The following is a 21,955-nucleotide window of genomic DNA, read 5'->3' as shown; positions in this document are numbered from 1 at the left end:
GGACCTAATTTCTTACTTGAACTTGAAATCAGTTGCAATACTCACCAATTTACCAAACTTTAAATTTATACAGATATGCTTCAAGGATTGGTCTTTTAGTCTGTCCCCGTCCTTGGGATCTTTTTGGATTATATTTTATAACAATTACTTAGATACCAATGCATCCAGGTGAACGATACATGCCCTCTGGGCCTCTTGTTCTATGAGATGAACAAATGCTAAAAATGGTACTCGCGTTTATTTAGAGTACATTCTATTTTTTGTGTTATACCGCTATAACATAAAAAATAGATTCAAGTTAATCCTTAACCAAATTATGGATATCCAAAATTCGAAGCATTATAAGATATCCAAAATTCGAATTATGGATATTCATTTGGTTTGGTTTGGTTTATTTTGTTTAACGTCCTATTAACAGCTAAGGTCATTTAAGGACGGCCTCCCGTGCGTGCGACATGTATGCGTGTGGCAAGTGCGTATGTGTGTTTTGGGAGGCTGCGGTATGTTCGTGTTCAGTCTCCTTGTGATAGGCCCGAACTTTTGCCGATTTATAGTGCTACCTCACTGAAGCCTACTGCCGAAGACACCCAGCAGCACACCCCACCCGGTCACATTATACTGACAACGGGCGAACCAGTCGTCCCACTCCAAATATGCTGAGCGCTAAGCAGGAGTAGCAACTACCATTTTTAAAGACTCTGGTATGTCTCGGCTAGGGGACAGAACCCAAAGCCTTCCTCACAGCAGCGAACGCTCAACTAAAGGCCAAAAGTGAGGCATTGTCAAGGGAGACATTAGGAAACAGAAAGTTGTTCAGAAAGAAGAGAAAAGATAAGATCCCAAATTTAGTCGCCTCTTACGATCATGCAATGGGGGCAGCAGGTACAATTCTTACGCCCTACCTGCAGGGCAGTATGGATATTCAGAAATGATTTAATTTAAGATCATTTAATAATAGTTCTTAATCTGTGTAACTATGACCAGCTCTTTTATGGATAAATTATGGATATTCAGAAATGATTTATCCATAAAAGAGCTGGTCATAGTTACACAGATTAAGAACTATTATTAAATGATCTTAAATTAACCTTGACTGCTAATAGACTGGACAAAAACAATACTAATTCCATGGTTTTTCAGGCACTGTGTGGTCATTTGGCACCTTACATCCCTGAGAGAAATGTGTGCATAGAGAAGAAAATCCTTGCAACTGTATGGCTTCTTGGCAACAAAGAGTGTTTTAGAAGTGTGGCTGACCGCTTTGGCTTTAGCAAGAGTTCTTTGCATGAAAATCTCTTAAGTGTTGTTCAAGCAATAGTTGCTCAACAGAATAAATTTATAGTTTGGCCTTCTACTGCTGCAGAACTCAAGCATGTTGCTGATGGATTTTTTTACCAGAAGTGGTTTTCCTGGTGTGGTTGGTGCTGTGGATGGGACACACATACCTATCCCTGGGCCTTCTTCACACAGAGACTCCTATATTAACAGGAAAAGTTTTCCAAGTATACAGCTACAGGCAGATTGTGATAGTAACCTTGTCTTCCGAGACGTATATGCCGGTTGGCCAGGCTCAGTTCATGATGCCCGAGTCTGGAGAAACTGTCCTTTAAGCCAGATTCTTCCATCACTGCCACCAAACCAGCAACTCCTGGGACACTCAGCCTATCCCCTGTCTGTAAACTTGCTGGTGCCATTTCGTGACAATGGGCATCTAAGTTGCATTGAAAAGAAGTACAACAAGAGTCACTCCTCAACAAGAGTTGACATTGAACGTGCATTTGGCCTCCTTAAGTGTAAATTTAGGAGATTACAATTTCTTGACATGCACCTGTTCAATGAAATACCAAATGTTATTGTAGCATGCTGTGTGCTACATAATTTCATTTTACTGAATGAATCTTTTGACGGTGAGGAGTTTGATATGCCAGATGATACTTCCTGTCCACTAGCTGATGACAAATATTCAGGACAAGTTGCCTTTGACAAACGTCTTGAGATTGCAAACTTGTTGGTGTGATCTGGAAAAAGCTTCTCTTTCATTTTCATGACAATCCTATCACAAAAATAACTGAAAGAAACAAGTGTTATTTCAACATACTTTAATTTACTGAACAATATTTTAAAGGAGATCTTTAAAATGAAAATAAAACAAAAATAATATCAAACATTTTGTCATTACAGCCGAGGTGTGCGAGACACTTTTTCAATTACTTTTTAGGTCACCTGAGACAAAGTCTCAAGTGACCTATTCTAATCCCCTTTGTCCGTCGTCGTGCGTCCGTAAACAATTTACATTTTCGACTTCTTCTCCAAAACCCCATAAACCAAATTCAATGAAATTTGGCAGGAAGCTTCTATGGCTAAAGGTCAACCAAAATTGTAAATTATATAGTCCCCACACCCCAGGGGCCTGAGGGGCAGGGCTAAAAAGGGTCAAATTGACTAAAACTTCAAAAATCTTCTTCTCTACTCTCAGATATGGTGGAATCAAACACTTCATAAATGAAAGGGTCTTAAGGTGCTTTACCAAAATTGTAAATTTCATGACCCAGGGGTCTCACGTTTGCCCCTGGGGAGGGGGTAAAGTTTACTATAGTTTATATAGGGAAATCACATTTTTGACTTTCATTTGTTTTCTTTTTATTGGAATTCATTCTAATTTGGTTAACATTATCAGCATGGGATGACAGTTTGATGGCATGCACATGTTGGCCCTGACTGACCCCCATGGGCTGATGGGTGGGGCTAAAAAGGGCCAAATTGACTGAAATTTCAAAAATCTTCTTCTCAAGACGGAAATATGGTGGAATCAAATGCTCTTTATAGTTCGAAGGGTCTTAGCTTTACCAAAATTGTGAATTTCATGACCCTGGGGTATCACGTTTGCCCCTAGGGAGGGGGGTAAATTTTACTATAGTTTATATAGGGAAATCACATTTTTTACTATAATTTGTTTGATTTATATTGGAATTCATTCTAATTTGGTTAACATTATCAACTTGGGATGGTAATTTGAGGGTATGCACATGTTGGCCATGACTGACCCCGAGGGGCTGATGGGCGGGGCTAAAAAGGGTCAAATGGACTGAAATTTCAAAAATCTTCTCAAGACCAAAATAAGGTAGAATAAAATACTCTTCATAGGTGGAAGGGTCTTATGGTGCTTTACTAAATTTATGACCCTGGGGTCACAAGTTTGCCCCTGGGGAGGGGGTAAATTTTACTTTAGTTTATATAGGGAAATCACATTTTTGACTGATTTGTTTGATTTCTATTGGAATTCATTCTAACTTGGTTAACATTTTCAGCATGGGATGAAAGTGTGATAATATGCATATGTTGGCCCTGACTGACCCCTAGGGGCTGATGGGCAGGGCCAAAAAGGGTCAATTGAATTAACTGAAATATTTCAAATCTCAGGTGACCGTTAATTCGTTTTGTCTTATAGAAAAATCCCTAAACCAGTCGGGCATTTCTTCTCTTTTTCTCTTCTTTTTTTGCTTCCTGACCACAGTTTTACAGGGATTACCTGTTGCACAGCTTGTTGAATCTAGGCTGCATGCTGGATAACTGCTTTTTCCTATCATATCATAGCAGCATATATCATAACATTAAGTTCCAAATTTCAACTTTAGAATGCAAATAGATCAATGTATTTTCAATAGTTTTGTTTTTGCCATGAATAATGCAATACAACCATAAAAAGTTAATACTCAAGGAAAAGCTGCTCCATTAATAAAGGTTTTTTTGCAACTGGTAGTAGTAATTTTACACAAAGTTTGTTTTTAAAATTCCTATCCTATTGACTGAAGTATACAGCCATTAAACCAGTGCCGAGACTGAGTGATGAAATGAGTAATTGATATCAAAGGGAAGACTTTTGTAAATATTAAAGATAATAATATACAGCAATAATATAATAAAAACCCATATTACATGTACCTTCCAGTGATGATACAACTGTTCATGGCCGAACAGCTGGTCTATATTGGACCAGAACAGTAATACGTGTACAAGTAGTAAAACAGTTTTAATGATAATGGACCGTTCAAAAGGATGTTCCCTTTAAATACTATAGCTACTGTATTAGTTTGTTCCCCCTTTTTTTAAATACAAGTAACTGTTCTGTCGATTCAAAAGAGTAACAGTCAGAGGAACTTTCCTATTTTAGCATGCACACAAAAATATTTAAGCAATGAATGTTTTATCAAATGTTATAATCTTGATGACAGACTTAATAGAGCCAAATAGGGCCTATGTAAGTTTGTAAACGTTAGCAATGTGTGTTATATCATAGAACCATAACAATATTTGTTAAAAATATTCATCACTTATTTTACATTTTGTTAGAGTTGTTATACTTCATTTAATTTTTCAAGTGTTGACATCACTGAAAAATGACGACATAGTAAAGATTGGTGATATTTTAATATCAAATATTGTTAACATAACATTTGCCTGTGTTATTCATTACCATTGCAGATATGTATGTGTATCGCTTTTGATATCTGTAAAGTAATGGCACTGTCCGTCCTAAAAATTATATATAATATATATCTTTACATGTACCTCATAATACTCCCATTTTCTTCTGCCTCTACCAGTCTCCTCATGCCCGTCTGCTATAACCTTGTATCTACAAATGTCGAGTACAGAATGCAATACCATTTATATCATATTTAAAAATTGAAACAAGAATGTTCTTTCCAGAAGGTTCATTATAAATATTGGAAACTTTCATAAAATTGTTTTGCTGTTATTGCAGCTGTACAATAATACATTTACAGATTTTGTTATTTATTACAGAAGCACTGCATGTGTCTTACATGCATGACATCTGTGTTCATAGCATGAATATATTTTTTTATCATATCTCATGGGTCATTTTTCCGTAAAATATTAGGGTGCAATAAAAACCATTCAACACATGTATAATAGCATGCAAATCATTTTGTAACTAAATTTCTGACATCTCATGTACAAGACTTTACGTGATAATAATATCTCAATGGTAAAATTTGGTTTGGTTTATTTTGTTTAACGTCCTATTAACATCTAAGGTCATTTAAGGACGGCCACCCGTGCGTGCGACATGCATGCGTGTGGTGAGTGCGTATGTGTGTTTTGGGAGGCTGCGGTATGTTCGTGTTCGCGGGGCGAACGCTCAACTAAAGGCCAAAAGTGAGGCAGTGTCAAGGGAGACGTTAGGAAGAAAGTTGTTAAGAAAGAGAAAAGATAAGATCCCAAATTTAGTCGCCTCTTACGATCATGCAATGGGGGCAGCAGGTACAATTCTTACGCCCTACCTGCAGGGCAGCAATGGTAAAAAATGAGTTGTCAATAATACAGGAGAATCATTGAAAATATGTTAATAGTATGTTTTCTCAAGTTATATATGAAACATAAAATCTAACATATGTGTTCATGTAAAATCTAAATTATCACACTTGTTTATTAATATCATATGACATTAATAAATTTGTTTAACAAATTCAATGATGAACAATTCTATTACCTGATAGATCCTTTATAAATAATATTTATACATGTGATAAGAAATCTTCAAGAATATGAGACACACACATACAGAATTGTATAGTTATATTGTATTTGTATGAACAATAACTACTGCAAAATATCCTTAATGAGTTATTGGTCATGGGTTGACTAGTTGAAAATGGGGTGCATCAGAAATTCTTGTAGCACCCTGGCCTTCTATGCATTTATCATACAAATGTACCTGTACCTGTACTTTAGTGACCTCATTTTTTTGTCACATGAGTCAGAAGAGTATATTTTTCCGTGCCGCTGCAGGACAGTTGATATTTTTTTCCAAACATCAGCTTTCCTCATCAACGGGGACTTGGAACTCCTCTTGATGGTCTCTGTAAGTTTCAATAAGAAGGAGAACCGCCTCATGTGACCATGACGTTTGTTCTGAAGAATGAAATGGATTGATTTTGAATTACATTTTTAATATAGCTTATTTATACATTTCATTAACACTGCTGCTTAGAGGACTAAGTTTGGTTTGGTTTGGTTTATTTTGTTTAACGTCCTATTAACATCTAAGGTCATTTAAGGACGACCTCCCGTGCGTGCGGCATGCATGCGTGTGGTGAGTGCGTATGTGTGTTTTGGGAGGCTGCGGTATGTTCGTGTTAAGTCTCCTTGTGATAGGCCGGAACTTTTGCCGATTTATAGTGCTACCTCACTGAAGCATCCTGCCGAAGACACCCAAGCCAAAAATGTGACCACTTTCTCGAGGCTTTTAAAACAAAGTTCAATGTTCTACAATTAAAATCAAAACAGTGGATCAAGTTACTCAAAACCTGGTTCAGTGAACCTATCAATAGTATGACTAACACCTACAGATGTCATTTCCTTTGTCCTAGGCTTACTGTAAAATCAAATTAATATGGCATTGTATGTTCATCAAAATTTACAATGAAATCACATCATGAATGAATTCAAATTTGACATCAATTGACTTTAATGCAAAACATTAAGATTTGATTTAATATGAGAAAATACACATGTGATATTAATATTCTTACCTTTTATCTCAGTTCTAATATAATTTACTACATACCTCTATTTCCACATGTCTCGTTCTCATTGATTACCACTGGTGGGCTTAAGCTTGCCGGTACAGCTGATTGATTATCATGATCACATGGCTTGGTTTGGTTTATTTTGTTTAACGTCCTATTAACAGCTAAGGTCATTTAAGGACGGCCTCTAGTGCGTGCGACATGTATGCGTGTAGCGAGTGCGTATGTGTGTTTTGGGAGGCTGCGGTATGTTCGTGTTAAGTCTCCTTGTGATAGGCCGGATCTTTTGCCGATTTAGAGTGCTACCTCACTGAAGCATACTGCCGAAGACACCCAGCAGCACACCCCACCCGGTCACATTATACTGACAACAGGCGAACCAGTCGTCCCACTCCTTATTTGCTGAGCGCTAAGCAGGAGCAGCAACTACCATTTTTAAAGAACTCAAAGCCTTCCTCACAGGGGCGAACGCTCAACTAAAGGCCAAAAGTGAGGCATTGTCAAGGGAGACATTAGGAAGAAGGTTGTTCAGAAAGAGAAAAGATAAGATCCCAAGTTTAGTCGCCTCTTACGATCATGCAATGGGGGCAGCAGGTACAATTCTTACGCCCTACCTGCAGGGCAGAATCATGATCAGCTGAAACACCTACGTGATATAAGTTAACTAATGTGATCTATATTACATAATATTTATATCATACATTGTATTCTATACCCATACCTGTATATATATATATTTATGTATCATTGTATACATCCATGAATAAGTTTACAGATAAATTCAGTCGGGTATTAAATGAGTAATGATTAAAATAATCTTTCCAAGTGGAATTATTCAGAATGAATTCTTTTTTTAAAGAAAAATTATGAAAAAATATTGTTTTACAAAAATTGAAAAATAATAGATCCTGATGTGGAGCGACTCCAATTCAATACATACATATACATATGTATCATGATGTATTATGGAGATTCATATACATTGTAGGTTGAAATTATACCCCAGTCTCTATTAAAGATCTGGTATATGACAAAACATTGTTCGAGTAGAATAGGCCTAGGCTAGGCCCTCTGTAACACTAACAGGTCAGTCACGAGATGCGGTAGTGGACACAGGTGTGAAGATCGGAGGTGCTAATTTCTAGTTATTTCGATATTTTTCAGGATATATTTCTATATATTTTTCTATGTGGTGATTTAAAAACTATCCTGTGTAGTTGGAAAACTTACAAAAACGTTTTCAGTACCTGGGAAAAGAACTTATTTCGTGTTTTGATTCGTTTGGACAATGGAGTCGAGTGACGAACACGTACACGTACAGGTGCACGCTCCACCTACGCCTCAACAGGTAAGCGAGCCACTTATTATAACACAAGAACAAGCTCGACAATTTTCTACACCTGTGTCTTCGGGTTTAAAGAGACAAACTTTTGATTCTTCTCCGGATGATACAATCGAATCCGCACCAAAAAAAATTGCTAATGAATCCCTACAGCCGGTCAGTACTTGTAAATTTTCACCCACCACATTAACAATGAACACATCAGATGATGATTTTTTCAACAATCTGATTCAAGCATTGGTAGAACCTGTAAGCCGGCTTGTAGCCTCAATTATTACTCAGACTTTTACTGCTGAGATCCAACCTAAATTGGACCAAGTTTTATCCGATATGGTCAACAATGAGAAAACAAAAAATCTTATTCAAAGTTGTGTGGATACTAAAATAGGCTCTATGATTGACAACAAAGTATCTTCCATGGAAAAGCAGATTATTCTCCAAGACAATCAGATAAAGGCTCTACACAGTAGAATTGATCAGTTGGAAAAAAGTCATAGAGAACACGAAGATATCCTCGACGAACATGAACAGTATTCACGTCGGACTTGTCTAAAGTTTCTTAATGTACCCGTTCCGAGAGGTGAAGACGTCCATACTTTCGACCCCCAGAAGGCGTTATTAGATATATGCGAAAAATATCTAAAATTGAAAGTCCAGCCGAGGTCCATTTCTCGCTGTCATATCCTTGGATCTATCTCTGAAGGTAAAACCAACATCATTATACGCTTCCTGAGGTACATTGACCGTGAACAAATTTTTTCCGCGAAACAAAAACTTAAGGGCAATGAACATAAAACGTTGAATCCCTCACAAAAAAAAGACAAACTGTTGTGAACGAATTGAATAAGCTGAGACATGCAGGTAAAATCAATTCATTTTGGACTCGAGACGGCCGAATATTTGCAAAAAAATCACAAGAAGACAGGAAATTCATGATTGTGTCATTGAAAGACATAGGTGAACTTCTACCCGGCTATGAATACGTCCCACACCGTCCAAATTAGTGGATGATGTCTTGTCACCAACTAACAATTGCTACTTTATTCAATTGAAATATGCATGGTGTTTATAAAACTAAATAGTTATGCTATTTTAGCTGTTACACGTACAATGTATAACTATATTCCCATGTTTGAAGTGTGAGCGAATGTACACGTGAACACTTTTGAAGTCATGTTATTTTACAAAACCATACACGTGGTTAGACTACAAATGCTTCTTTCGGGCCTGAGTGACCCCTCGATGACCCTGTAATTTCGCATGATAGAAATGTCGAGGGGTGTCTTGCTCTCTCTCACTCTCTCTCGTGGACCTACACACTATTCATATATGGAGCCGTCAAATAGTTTGCTCCCCTACGTATAACTTGTAGTAGACTCTCATATTCTATTTGCATATGAGTTGAACGATTCGACACACGCTCGCTGATCACCAGTCTCTTCAACACTAATAATTCTAAATGATAAGTTACAATCATATTCTTTGGTTCAATAGTACACTATATGATGCTATATCGACTACGTTCATGAAAAGAACATTATCATTTGTAATTTCAAAAAAAAACATTCCTCATAAACAATGTTTGACGTTCCTATACAGATGTACTTTTATAAACTTTATTGTGCTAAATCTATCACTGCTCAAGTCACTGGAATTTCACGAGGAAGGAGAGATACATTGTACAGTTTATCTAAGTGTACAATTATTATGTTTTTTTTTTTTTTTTTTGTATTTAATTTTACGAACAAAGAATATTCCTCGTAATTTTAAGTCCTTCAATAATCAACTGTAATGAATTCAATCTACAACACGGACAGTGTAAGTGTACATTACCTACATTAGCTAGATGCTAGGTGTGTAGATACCTTTTATAAATTTATAAATTATGTTGTAATAAATTTATCCCTGTTCAAGTCACTCGAACTTCACGAGAAAGGAGAGATACACTGTACAGTTTATTCAAGTGTACAATTATTATATGCATTTTTGTTTGATATTTTTTCTACATCTTGCCTTATATGTTATCTTCTGGATATACATGTACGTGTTTCTGCTTATCTCTTGTGCAAATATTTACTGCGAGGTATGTTGGTATTATTATAATTATAAGCAGTGAGTCGTGTTAGCTTTGAATATATGTGTGTGTGGCAAAGATCTTTTCTATAGTAAGCATGAAAAATTTGTAGAGCGCGTGCATGTGAAATTTGTAGGGCGCGTGCGCAATGACGGAGCTGATTTAGTGGTGTGTGCGCAGTGAGGTGTGTTTGCAACTTGCCTGTGTGTATGTGTGTGGCAAATACGATGTATTCATATAGTATGCATGTGGGTTCCAGCGTACTTGTGTACTAAGTGTGTAGATATGTACTGATGAGTGTATGTACCATTTAACATTATTCTTGTTCTCTTTATCTCTTGAAAATATCAGTGTTCATTTATTTTTATTATCGTAAGCATCTCCGATCTTCACTTTCTCTCGATCAATTAGTTATGTCATTACATACTTCTGTTCCATTTTCTATATTTCTTCTCGCTTTATCCTTACTTGTATCATCTTTCTTTCTCTTTTATCTATCTGTCTACTGTTTACTAAACTTTGACCTTGACCGAAACCAATATGTATATTCAAGAGCCGTTTTCTTTCTCGGAATAGTTTATAATGCTATTATTGTGAATGTTTCCGATGGGATCACTGTGCGGTTGACTAATTTTGATAATGGTTAGAAGGTGATATATCCGCAATTTGGAACAGAGTTTCTATCGGAAGTTTTTACAATGTAGCTTATGGGGGACTAATTTTTAAGAAAATTCATTTTAAAGGTCACATCAGTGCTAATTTTTTTTTAGATATTTTATCTAGTTTGATAGCAAGTTTGATATCCTTCGTCTTTATGTGCATACAGTCACAATTTGACAACATATTTTATTACAATATTTTATTATTACTGTTGATATTGGACATGGATATAGAATCAAACCCTGGTCCCGCGGAAAATGAATTGTCTATATTTCATTTAAATACTAGGAGTATAAGAAACAAATTGGAATATATTGAAAATATAGCAGATGAATTTGATATCTTGTGCTTTACCGAAACCCATTTAGATCACCATGTACCATTTTCTGAATTAACTATACCGGGTTTTATGGAGCCGTTTCGAAAAGATAGAAATTTCTCAGGTGGAGGTTTATAAGTATATTATTCTGATTCGTTGAAATGTATTCGAAGATACGATCTTGAATTTGTACATGGAGAAAATATTTGGATACAAATCGAAATGGACAGGCAAATTTCATTACTGTGTACTTTATATCGACCGGAAGGTTCATGTCATCCTTTTTGGGAAAATTTTAAATATTCTATTGAGAAGGCCTTAGAAATTACAACGAATGTGGTTGTGCCGGAACGGCGTTCTGATTATTATATTGAATCTTAGTGGTGCGCTAAAGTCATTACCTCCCTTTGGTGACGTCACCACTTTTTGCGTAGTTTTTCACAGCGTTGTGTTCTTTAGCAGACGACACGAATTTTACGTCTTTTGTAAGTTTCTGGTGTTAAATACCACACATTTATAATTATCATTGTATTTGAAAGATAATCCTATATATCGTGGATATTGTATATACGAGATTTAGATGAAAAAAGTTGATAAATGAAGTTTGTTTGTTTAGAAAGTGTCAGATAATCGGATAAGTTCAATGTCCTATGATTGACGAGTTATACTTTCATGTTAATTATTACCAAGCTCTCGCCAAGTCAATTGTTCATGAGGTGTGTTTATAAAATTACATTGATTAACGTCAATCGTGTCATCAGAATACCATAAATATTAGTTTAAGTGCTAGTTAGTCATTTTTATTGTGAAATGTTGTTCATAAGTTTTTCGTGATTGAAATCATATTTACATCTGTGTCTGACACCCGGTACAATATATAGCAATGAACAATGTGATTTGTATGGTATAAATCCAGTATTGTTATTTCGTGCAGAATATGGTTCCATCGTTCTGTATGGTACAAATCTAGCACTGTCAGGTTATAGAGAATATGGTTTTATCGTTCTGTACGTAACTGATAGTAAGTTTTTGTGTTCTTGCAGTGAATCTCGTTGAGAGTATTAATATATCCAGTCTTATGTTACGTGTGTCGTGAGAGCATGAATGCCCAGCTGGGTGTCCCTACAGCGTAAGTTTATACAGTAAATTCTGTTTAAATGCATATGCTAATATGCTATTCATGAATTTCATTGAAGTATGTCTGTATTATTAAGTAACTACAGTTTAGTGTTATTGTCAGGTTATTCGACAGTATTTCATGTATTTAGGCAGTATTAACTGTATTGACCAATAATTCGGTTAAGGAAAGAATGATGCAGAGACCTTTTACATTTTAAAATAATTCTAATAATTGTATGTCGATATTTTCATGATGATCTTGATGTATGAACTTATATCGACAACAATAGTCCATGTTGATTGGTTACATATTACACACTAGGTTTTTTGTAAATTAGATACTAAATAACATAATGTATTACATTATGTAGTATTACATTATGTACATCATTATAAAGAGCAAGTTGAAATAAGATGATATGCTACAGAAATGATACTATTCAATGTATCTAATTGCAGGTTCATAGAACAGTTTTGTATGATATTAATGTACATGTAGGGTTATCACATTATTATGTACTATATTTGTAAGAACTGTTTTGCTTGTATCATTGCAGTTCTTACGGTGCTACAGTTGATGGTTAAAATAAACATTGATGGTACCCGTTTTCTGTCTGCCAGTCTTATTCGTAACGCACGAGAGATGAGGGGCAGAACAGTAAGAAGCTGGGACAGTGGGCTAGAATGAGACACGACACTTCGGCCAGAGCATTGGTAAGGTAAGATCTTGCAGCTATGTTGAATCCCCAAAGCCATATAGACGACGAGATAGGTTTGGAGCGAGCTGATGACAGATATCCAGCTCGTTTAAGAAGCCTGACGGATGTAGCCATGGAAGAATTCCAAGTGCGAGTTCAGCGGTTTAAATCCAAGTTATATGGAAGATGGGAGGCAGTTAAGTCGAAAATGGACCAAGCTGCTAAGTGTGCAGATACTATCGATGCTCTGAAGAAATCGAATCATGAGTTGTGTTTGTCGTATGGGGAATACCGTCTAGTGTCGCGAGATTACGCAGGGTACCTGCAGGATATGAGGACAAAAGACAGTATATCATTTTATGATGAACTTTTAAAGTATGATAAAGAAAACGATATCTTTGTGAAGGATGTTCTTCAACAGATTGATACCAGGAGTTTAAACGTACACGAAATTAGGTCGTCAAAATCTGCAAAGTCCAGAGCTTCGAACCAGTCTTCAGAATCAACAAGGATGAAGGCTAAAGCAGAGGCAGCTAAAGCAAGGCTTGTTTTTGTCCAGAAAGAGGCGGAACTCAAACGAAAGAAAGCGCTCTTAGCTGAGAGAGATTCCTGGGCTCGTGCCAAAACAGAGAGGGAGAGAGAAGAAATCGATGTAGATTTAGAGCTTATTAAGGAAGAGAAATTATGTGCGGAAGCTGAAGCAGAGGCCACCGTATATGATAACTTGATAATCAAGGATGAATGGAGGGCGTCAAGAGAATCTCTCAAGGTACCAGAGGAAGATCCAGTTGAAAGGACTAGACAATATGTGATTGAGAACAATGGCAGCTTCGAGACTTATATAGATCAAGCGAAAGATTTTCAGTCCCCTGATCGGAATCATAGTCACGCACATTCTTATTCGTCGATAGGGGAACAACCAGATTATACAGCTCCTCCTACGACCACTCACAGACCGCAGACTCCACCTTTAGATCCCTCCTCAGCTAATGCTATGTTTGGAGATTTCACGAACTACCTTCTTAAGAAAGACCTCATATCATCTCGTTTCACTAAGTTTACTGATGATCCTGGTTTCTCTCATATCTCGCCATGTTGGATAGAGTTTGCCCATGTAAGATAGTTATGTAAGATAAATCTATCTTACATAGCATTTCACGCGCGCGGATTAATCTGCGTTCAAGGGGGACAACTCTCACAACGTCGTCTGCTTGTGTTCACATCCGACAGTCCTTATCGTCGGTGTCGGTTTTGAAACGTTGGACTTAACTATAAAAATACATACATTCTTAGATAAATATATATCATATCAGCAGTAAATCAATAGGGCTACACGGTTAAACAATTAGACATTTCATCTGAGCAAACATATAACTCCGTTACTGTAACAAACAGACTACGCCTACAGGCCTGTTGTAGGCACAGTTACAGTACAATACAGACTTGCCTACCCGACAGATTTGTCATTTGTCATTAAAAACATGTAAACACACACAATCACCTGGCAATGACAGGAAGTAAAATAAAAGCCATACATAAAAAAAAAATTTAAAAAAAAATGTCAAACGTCACAACCTATGAAACGGTTCCGTTTGCGTCAGCAGGGGGCCCTGGAATTTGTTTACTCTACTGTACTGTCAGTAACTGTTAGACCTACCCAGTAACCTGTGTATTTGGAAGTTGGGAATTGGCTCTTAAATGAACGAACATTCGGTAAAAATGACACCCCTCGATGTTCATATAAAAATATTTATTTTAATTGTAACTCAGAGCCTATATTTGTGTAGAGTAACCATGAAAACTAACTGCCATACTAGCCTTTCAATATGATCATCGTTAGCCTATCGACTGACCTACCTTCGTCATTCCATCAAGACAACCGGTTAAACACATATAATCCTTTGTCACAGAAAAGATCGAATACTCGTATAGTCACTGTTCGCTGGTTCACACACGAAGTTGCCAAAATCACAGTGAATTTAAAATTACCAGCCACGGAACATCGCCGCGTCATGGCGATCGAGATCGACATCACTGTCAATATCCTTGAACTATGAATGGAATTCCAATGACAGTCGTGACGTCATGCAGTGACGTAGTATTTTATAAAAAAAAATGACTTGACATTTAAAAGTACAGTGTGTTCTGTGAAATGATTAAATATGTCGAGGTGCAAATCAAATTATATGTGAAGTTGGAAAACTCATTTCAGCGTTGGCTTTCAGTATTGTTGATAGAACTTCTTTTTCTCGGATGTTGACAATTTGATCACGGCCACGTAAAAGTCGGTCAAGTTATGGTAATTTTTATCGGCGAATTGTTCATTCGTTCATCACTTAACCACACAATGAATGAAATTTGTGTGCAAACATAGTTTGTCAAAATAGGGTATGATCTTTCAGAATATCACAAGTATATTTAGTAAAAACGTCAAATAAAGAAATTAAAAAATTGAAGAAAATGGATGGCTGAGGGACACTTTCGCCAGAAATTCGGTAATGATATGAGAGAAAAAGACTCTTTCATTATGTGTGTATGTAGGATAGGGATATTCCACCCTCGGGATCACAAAATGTGGTAAAACCCTCGGCAAGCCTCGGGTTTCACCACATTTTGTGACCCCTCGGGTGGAATATCCCTATCCTACATATACACATATGAAAGAGTCTTATAATATATGGTGTATGGAAAACCTCGTTCAAAAACGTCCTTTCTGAACTGAAGGCCACACCAGATGAGGAGATGGCTTTGTTGACTAACTGGCTGGGGCCAGAATCCTCAAGACAAGCTATGAATATGAGAGCAGCAAACGCGCACAATCCTGCTGGTGGTCTTAAGAGGATATGGAGTCGTCTTGATGAGCGGTATGGAGCTCCTGAGTTAGTGGAAAGTACACTACGTAAGAAAATCAAGAATTTTCCTGCCATAAGTCCCAAGGATTCTAAGAGATTGTACGACCTTGGGGATATTCTTTCAGAGATTGAAAGCGTCAAGGAAGATGAGAGATACAAACAGATGTTATCCTTTTACGACACGTCTTGGGGAGTGAATCCTATTGTAGCTAAGCTTCCATCCCATCTGCAGAACAAGTGGTTTACTAGAGCTTCAAGATACAAAATTGAAAACAAGAAACTTTTCCCTCCATTTTCTTACTTTGTAAGATTTATCCAGGAAATGAGTTCTACTTTAAACGACCCAAGTTTCGACATACATGCTACTACAGAAGAAGTTAAGCCTTCTGGAACACAGAATAAGAGACAAGACAAAGTGTTCGTAAAGAAGACAGAAGTGGATACGGAAAGAAAAGAAGTCAAGTGTCCCCTTCATGAATCAAATTCTCACTCGCTCAATGAATGTAGAAATTTCCTTAGAAAGAACATTGTAGAGAGGAGACAACTTTTGAAGGATTATAAGATGTGTTTTAAATGCTGTAAGTCTACTTCGCATATGGCACGGAAATGTACTGCGACTATAAACTGTAATGAATGTGGCAGCACAAGACATTCTACAGCTCTTCATGATCCTATCAACACATCTGATAAACCAAGAAGTCCAAAACCTCAAGGCGGGGAGCAGGCTGAAAAAGTCACCAATAAATGTACAGCTATCTGTGGAGAAGGGGTCAGCGGTAGATCATGCGCCAAGACGCTCTTAGTCGACATATATCCTGAAGGACAAGCTGGAAAGTCAATCACTGTTTACGCTGTTTTGGACGATCAAAGCAACCGCACATTAGCGAGTTCGGAACTTCTCGATGCCTTGGGTATTGCTGGAGACGAGATACGCTTTACCATTTCGTCGTGTGCTGGCACTTATCAGACATCAGGAAGAAGAGTTGATGGCTTGGTGGTCCGTGCTATGGATGGTTCTTCTCAGCATGTTCTTCCGACAGTGATTGAGTGCGATATACCTCAAGATATTACAGAGACGGCTACGCCAGAGGTGGTCGCCCACCAGGAACATCTCAGAGTTTTAAAAGATGAGATTCCACCCTACAGACCGGAATGCTTCATGGGACTTCTGATTGGTAGAGATGTACCTGATGTTCATCATGTTCATGAACAGATAGTGGGACCTAGAGGATCAGCCTTTGCACAGAAATTAAGCCTTGGATGGGTTGTCGTAGGCGATGTTTGTCTGGGAAAAGTACATCCCCCTGACTCCGTGACCGTGTATAAAACATCAATAGTAAGCGGAAGAGGAACTATATTCCAACCTTGTGAGTCGTACATGGCAGTAAAGGAAAGCCAACAGACGGATACGGTCTTCGCTAAGACTAAAGACGACGAAAAAGTTGGGTATTCAGTAGAGGACAGGGAATTTATCAACATCATGAAAGAGGAATGTCATATGGACGACAACGGTTTCTGGACTGCCCCCTTACCTTTTCGTAATCCTAGGCTTAAGATGCCCAATAACAGAAAATTAGCATGGAAAAGAGCAAGTATTCTCGATGCTAACCTGAAAAAGAATACTACCAAGTGTGAGCATTTTGTTAAGTTTATGGAAAAAGTCCTGGATTCCGGAGCGGCAGAAGTGGCCCCACCTTCATCAGGAGAGATGTGGTATTTACCCATATTCGGGGTATACCATCCCAAGAAGCCGGAAAAGATCCGTGGCGTTTTCGACTCTTCGGCTATCTATCAAGGTGTTTCGCTCAACAGTATGCTCATGTCTGGACCGAACCTCACTAACAGTTTGCTATCGATATTGATTCGCTTCAGGAAGGATGCCTACGCCATCACTGCAGATATAGAACAGGTGTTTTATCGTTTTCTGGTCAAGGAAGAGCATAGGGACTATCTAAGATTTCTGTGGTATCAAAATAACGACCCTACGCAAGAGCTGATCGACTACCGCATGAAGGCACATGTGTTTGGAAACAGCCCGTCGCCCGCTGTTGCCATGTTTTCCTTGTGCAAATCTGCAGAAGGAGCTGATGACGACGTCAAGGACTTTGTTGAACATGACTTTTATGTGGATGATGCTATTCTATCTCGTCCTACAGCTGATGAAGCTATCGACTTAATCAAAAGAACACAGAAGGTTCTTCGAGACAATGGTAATATTCGATTACACAAGATTACTTCCAACAGTGCGGAGGTGATGAATTCTTTTCCGGAGGAAGATAGGTGTCAAGGTTTGAAATCGTTGGATCTGGAGGAAGACGTTCTTCCCATACAACATAGTTTAGGCATGTCGTGGGATCTTAACAAGGACATATTTAAGTTTGATGTCAATGTCATAGAGAAAACTGGAACGCGCCGCAACATGTTGTCAGCGCTCAATAGCATATTTGACCCTATCGGCTTCATTTCACCAGTAACTATTCATGGACGTATTTTTTTAAGGGAACTTACTACTGGTACTGCGTGGGACGAAATCATTTCCGACGAACAGCAAGAGAGATGGAACGCTTGGACTTCTTCACTTCAACACTTGGGAGACGTGCAAATCCCTCGTATGTGTGTTCCTATATCTCTGACTACGGCGAAATCAGTACAACTTCATATCTATTCAGACGCATCCGAGAAAGCCATAGCGGCGGTAGCCTACGTCACATCTAAGGACGACAATGAAACTCATACGGGATTTGTTATGGGCAAGGCAAAGTTAGCGCCCTCTCAAGGACACTCAATTCCCCGACTCGAATTGTGTGCTGCTGTTTTGGCCGTAGAGGTTGGTGAAACGCTTAGCGACGCGCTTGATATTCCGCTAGAAACTATTAGATATCATAGTGACAGCAAAGTAGTGTTAGGGTACATTTATAACAAGACCCGAAGATTCTACAATTACGTCGCAAATCGTGTCGAGAGAATTCTACAAAGCACTCGATCTGACCAATGGTCCTACGTTTCCACAAATAAAAATCCAGCAGATCAAGCTACTAGAACTTCTGTTACCGCCGATAAACTTGACCTCAGTATGTGGCTTCAAGGACCAAACCCGGTGTGCGAGGATAGTGAAACAGAAAAAACGTTGATAGACCCCGACATTGATAAAGAAGTCAGGCCGGAGGTTGTGATTACATCGCGAAAGACTTCTGTGGAGAAGAACTTTTCGGAAAGATTTAACAAGTTCTCGTCATGGCAAAGACTTAGTAGTGGTATAGCAGCTCTCAAGAGAGCTATTCGTACCTCACCTACAAAACCGCAAATCTTATGTGACAAGATAGACATGCTAAGACAATCTCAGGAATTCATCATTGGACAAGTTCAAAGGGAATCTTATCATGAGGAGATGTCTTGTCTTAAAGACGGAAAACCTATCAATGCAAATAGCTCTATCAGGAATCTCAACCCTTTTCTAGACTCCAAAGGACTTTTAAGGGTCGGAGGTCGTTTAAACAAAGCCGAGCTTCCAGTAGAAGAGACTAATCCTTGGATTCTCCCAGGCAAGAGTCATGTGTCAAGGTTAATTGTGCTTCATTACCATGAATCAGTTTGTCATCAGGGTCGCAATATTACAGAGGGTGCTCTTAGGAGTAATGGTTTCTGGATTGTAGGAGCCAAAAGGCTCGTATCGAGCATCATTCATCATTGTGTCAAATGTAGAAAACTTCGAGGAAGTGTAGAAATTCAACAGATGGCTGATTTACCAGCGGACCGTCTTCAACCTGGACCGCCGTTTACATCCGTCGGAGTGGACGCCTTTGGTCCTTGGTCCGTTGTCACCAGGAAAACGCGGGGAGGCGCAGCAAATTCTAAACGATGGGGTATTCTGTTCACATGTTTGACATCTAGAGCGATTCATGTCGAAGTTGTAGAGGAGATGAGTAGCTCGTCGTTTATCAACGCTCTCCGTCGTTTCGTGGCCCTCAGAGGCAATGTCCGTGAATTCAGATCTGACCGTGGAACTAATTTTATTGGAGCAACGGACAGCCTTCATATAGATGCGATCAATGTCACCGATAGTCCCGTGAACAAATATTTATACAATTCCGGTGTGGTGTGGAAATTCAATGCTCCCCATTCCTCCCACATGGGAGGGGTGTGGGAAAGAATGATTGGGCTTGTGCGTAGAATTCTGGATTCAATGTTGTTAGGTGCCGCATCTAAGTGTCTCACACACGAAGTGTTAGTTACATTCATGGCCGAGGTGTGTGCAATTGTAAATTCTAGACCGGTCGGACCGATATCTACCGATCCAGAATCACCAGAAATTCTGAGTCCGGCAGTCCTACTAAATCAGAAAGTAGGCCAAAGTGATCAAATATCCTCTGTTTCCGTTTGTGAGAAAGATTTCTACAAGTCTCATTGGAAAAGGGTACAACTACTATCGGACGTGTTCTGGAAAAAGTGGCATGACGGTTATCTCCAATCGTTACAACAAAGAAGGAAATGGACAAACGCTCGTCCCAACGTTCGTGTCGGAGACGTCATTCTTCTAAAGGACAAAGGACTTCCGCGCAATGAGTGGTCTCTCGGTTTGGTACAAAATGCTATACCCAGCGAATGCGATGGGAAAGTTAGAAAGGCTGAAGTGCGTGTTGTGAGGAACGGAAAATCAACTGTGTTCGTGCGACCTATCACCGAGATGGTCATTCTTGTTGAGAACAGTAACTAAGTGCGTTATTAGTCGAACTGTGTGTTAATTTAAGTGTATAAAGTTTATAAACTTATTGATTATAATGTAAAAATGTTTGTATGGTAATATTAGATGATATCTATAATATCAGACGGGGAGTGTGCCGGAACGGCGTTCTGATTATTATATTGAATCTTAGTGGTGCGCTAAAGTCATTACCTCCCTTTGGTGACGTCACCACTTTTTGCGTAGTTTTTCACAGCGTTGTGTTCTTTAGCAGACGACACGAATTTTACGTCTTTTGTAAGTTTCTGGTGTTAAATACCACACATTTATAATTATCATTGTATTTGAAAGATAATCCTATATATCGTGGATATTGTATATACGAGATTTAGATGAAAAAAGTTGATAAATGAAGTTTGTTTGTTTAGAAAGTGTCAGATAATCGGATAAGTTCAATGTCCTATGATTGACGAGTTATACTTTCATGTTAATTATTACCAAGCTCTCGCCAAGTCAATTGTTCATGAGGTGTGTTTATAAAATTACATTGATTAACGTCAATCGTGTCATCAGAATACCATAAATATTAGTTTAAGTGCTAGTTAGTCATTTTTATTGTGAAATGTTGTTCATAAGTTTTTCGTGATTGAAATCATATTTACATCTGTGTCTGACACCCGGTACAATATATAGCAATGAACAATGTGATTTGTATGGTATAAATCCAGTATTGTTATTTCGTGCAGAATATGGTTCCATCGTTCTGTATGGTACAAATCTAGCACTGTCAGGTTATAGAGAATATGGTTTTATCGTTCTGTACGTAACTGATAGTAAGTTTTTGTGTTCTTGCAGTGAATCTCGTTGAGAGTATTAATATATCCAGTCTTATGTTACGTGTGTCGTGAGAGCATGAATGCCCAGCTGGGTGTCCCTACAGCGTAAGTTTATACAGTAAATTCTGTTTAAATGCATATGCTAATATGCTATTCATGAATTTCATTGAAGTATGTCTGTATTATTAAGTAACTACAGTTTAGTGTTATTGTCAGGTTATTCGACAGTATTTCATGTATTTAGGCAGTATTAACTGTATTGACCAATAATTCGGTTAAGGAAAGAATGATGCAGAGACCTTTTACATTTTAAAATAATTCTAATAATTGTATGTCGATATTTTCATGATGATCTTGATGTATGAACTTATATCGACAACAATAGTCCATGTTGATTGGTTACATATTACACACTAGGTTTTTTGTAAATTAGATACTAAATAACATAATGTATTACATTATGTAGTATTACATTATGTACATCATTATAAAGAGCAAGTTGAAATAAGATGATATGCTACAGAAATGATACTATTCAATGTATCTAATTGCAGGTTCATAGAACAGTTTTGTATGATATTAATGTACATGTAGGGTTATCACATTATTATGTACTATATTTGTAAGAACTGTTTTGCTTGTATCATTGCAGTTCTTACGGTGCTACAGTTGATGGTTAAAATAAACATTGATGGTACCCGTTTTCTGTCTGCCAGTCTTATTCGTAACGCACGAGAGATGAGGGGCAGAACAGTAAGAAGCTGGGACAGTGGGCTAGAATGAGACACGACACTTCGGCCAGAGCATTGGTAAGGTAAGA

The 21,955-nt window shown here is 38.0% G+C and overlaps 2 protein-coding genes across 2 annotated transcripts; both read left to right on the top strand.

The window, feature by feature from the left end:
- The first annotated feature begins 1,372 nt into the window (after positions 1 to 1,372).
- Positions 1,373 to 2,017, top strand: LOC117318127 (putative nuclease HARBI1). The gene has a single exon (XM_033873128.1). It carries the CDS (start codon positions 1,373 to 1,375, stop codon positions 2,015 to 2,017), a length of 645 nt encoding a protein of 214 aa, XP_033729019.1.
- Positions 2,018 to 12,803: 10,786 nt separating this feature from the next.
- LOC117318126 lies at positions 12,804 to 21,918 on the top strand. Its single transcript, XM_033873127.1, has 3 exons — positions 12,804 to 13,860; positions 15,501 to 20,324; positions 21,788 to 21,918. Exons 1-3 carry the CDS (start codon positions 12,804 to 12,806, stop codon positions 21,916 to 21,918), a joined length of 6,012 nt encoding a protein of 2,003 aa, XP_033729018.1.
- Positions 21,919 to 21,955: the final 37 nt, after the last annotated feature.

The sequence above is a fragment of the Pecten maximus genome, chromosome 19, assembly GCF_902652985.1.
Source record: "Pecten maximus chromosome 19, xPecMax1.1, whole genome shotgun sequence".
NCBI classification, from domain to species: Eukaryota; Metazoa; Mollusca; class Bivalvia; order Pectinida; family Pectinidae; genus Pecten; species Pecten maximus.
The sequence above is the reverse complement of the archived record's forward strand: the minus strand, read 5'-3'. Positions and strand labels throughout refer to the sequence as shown.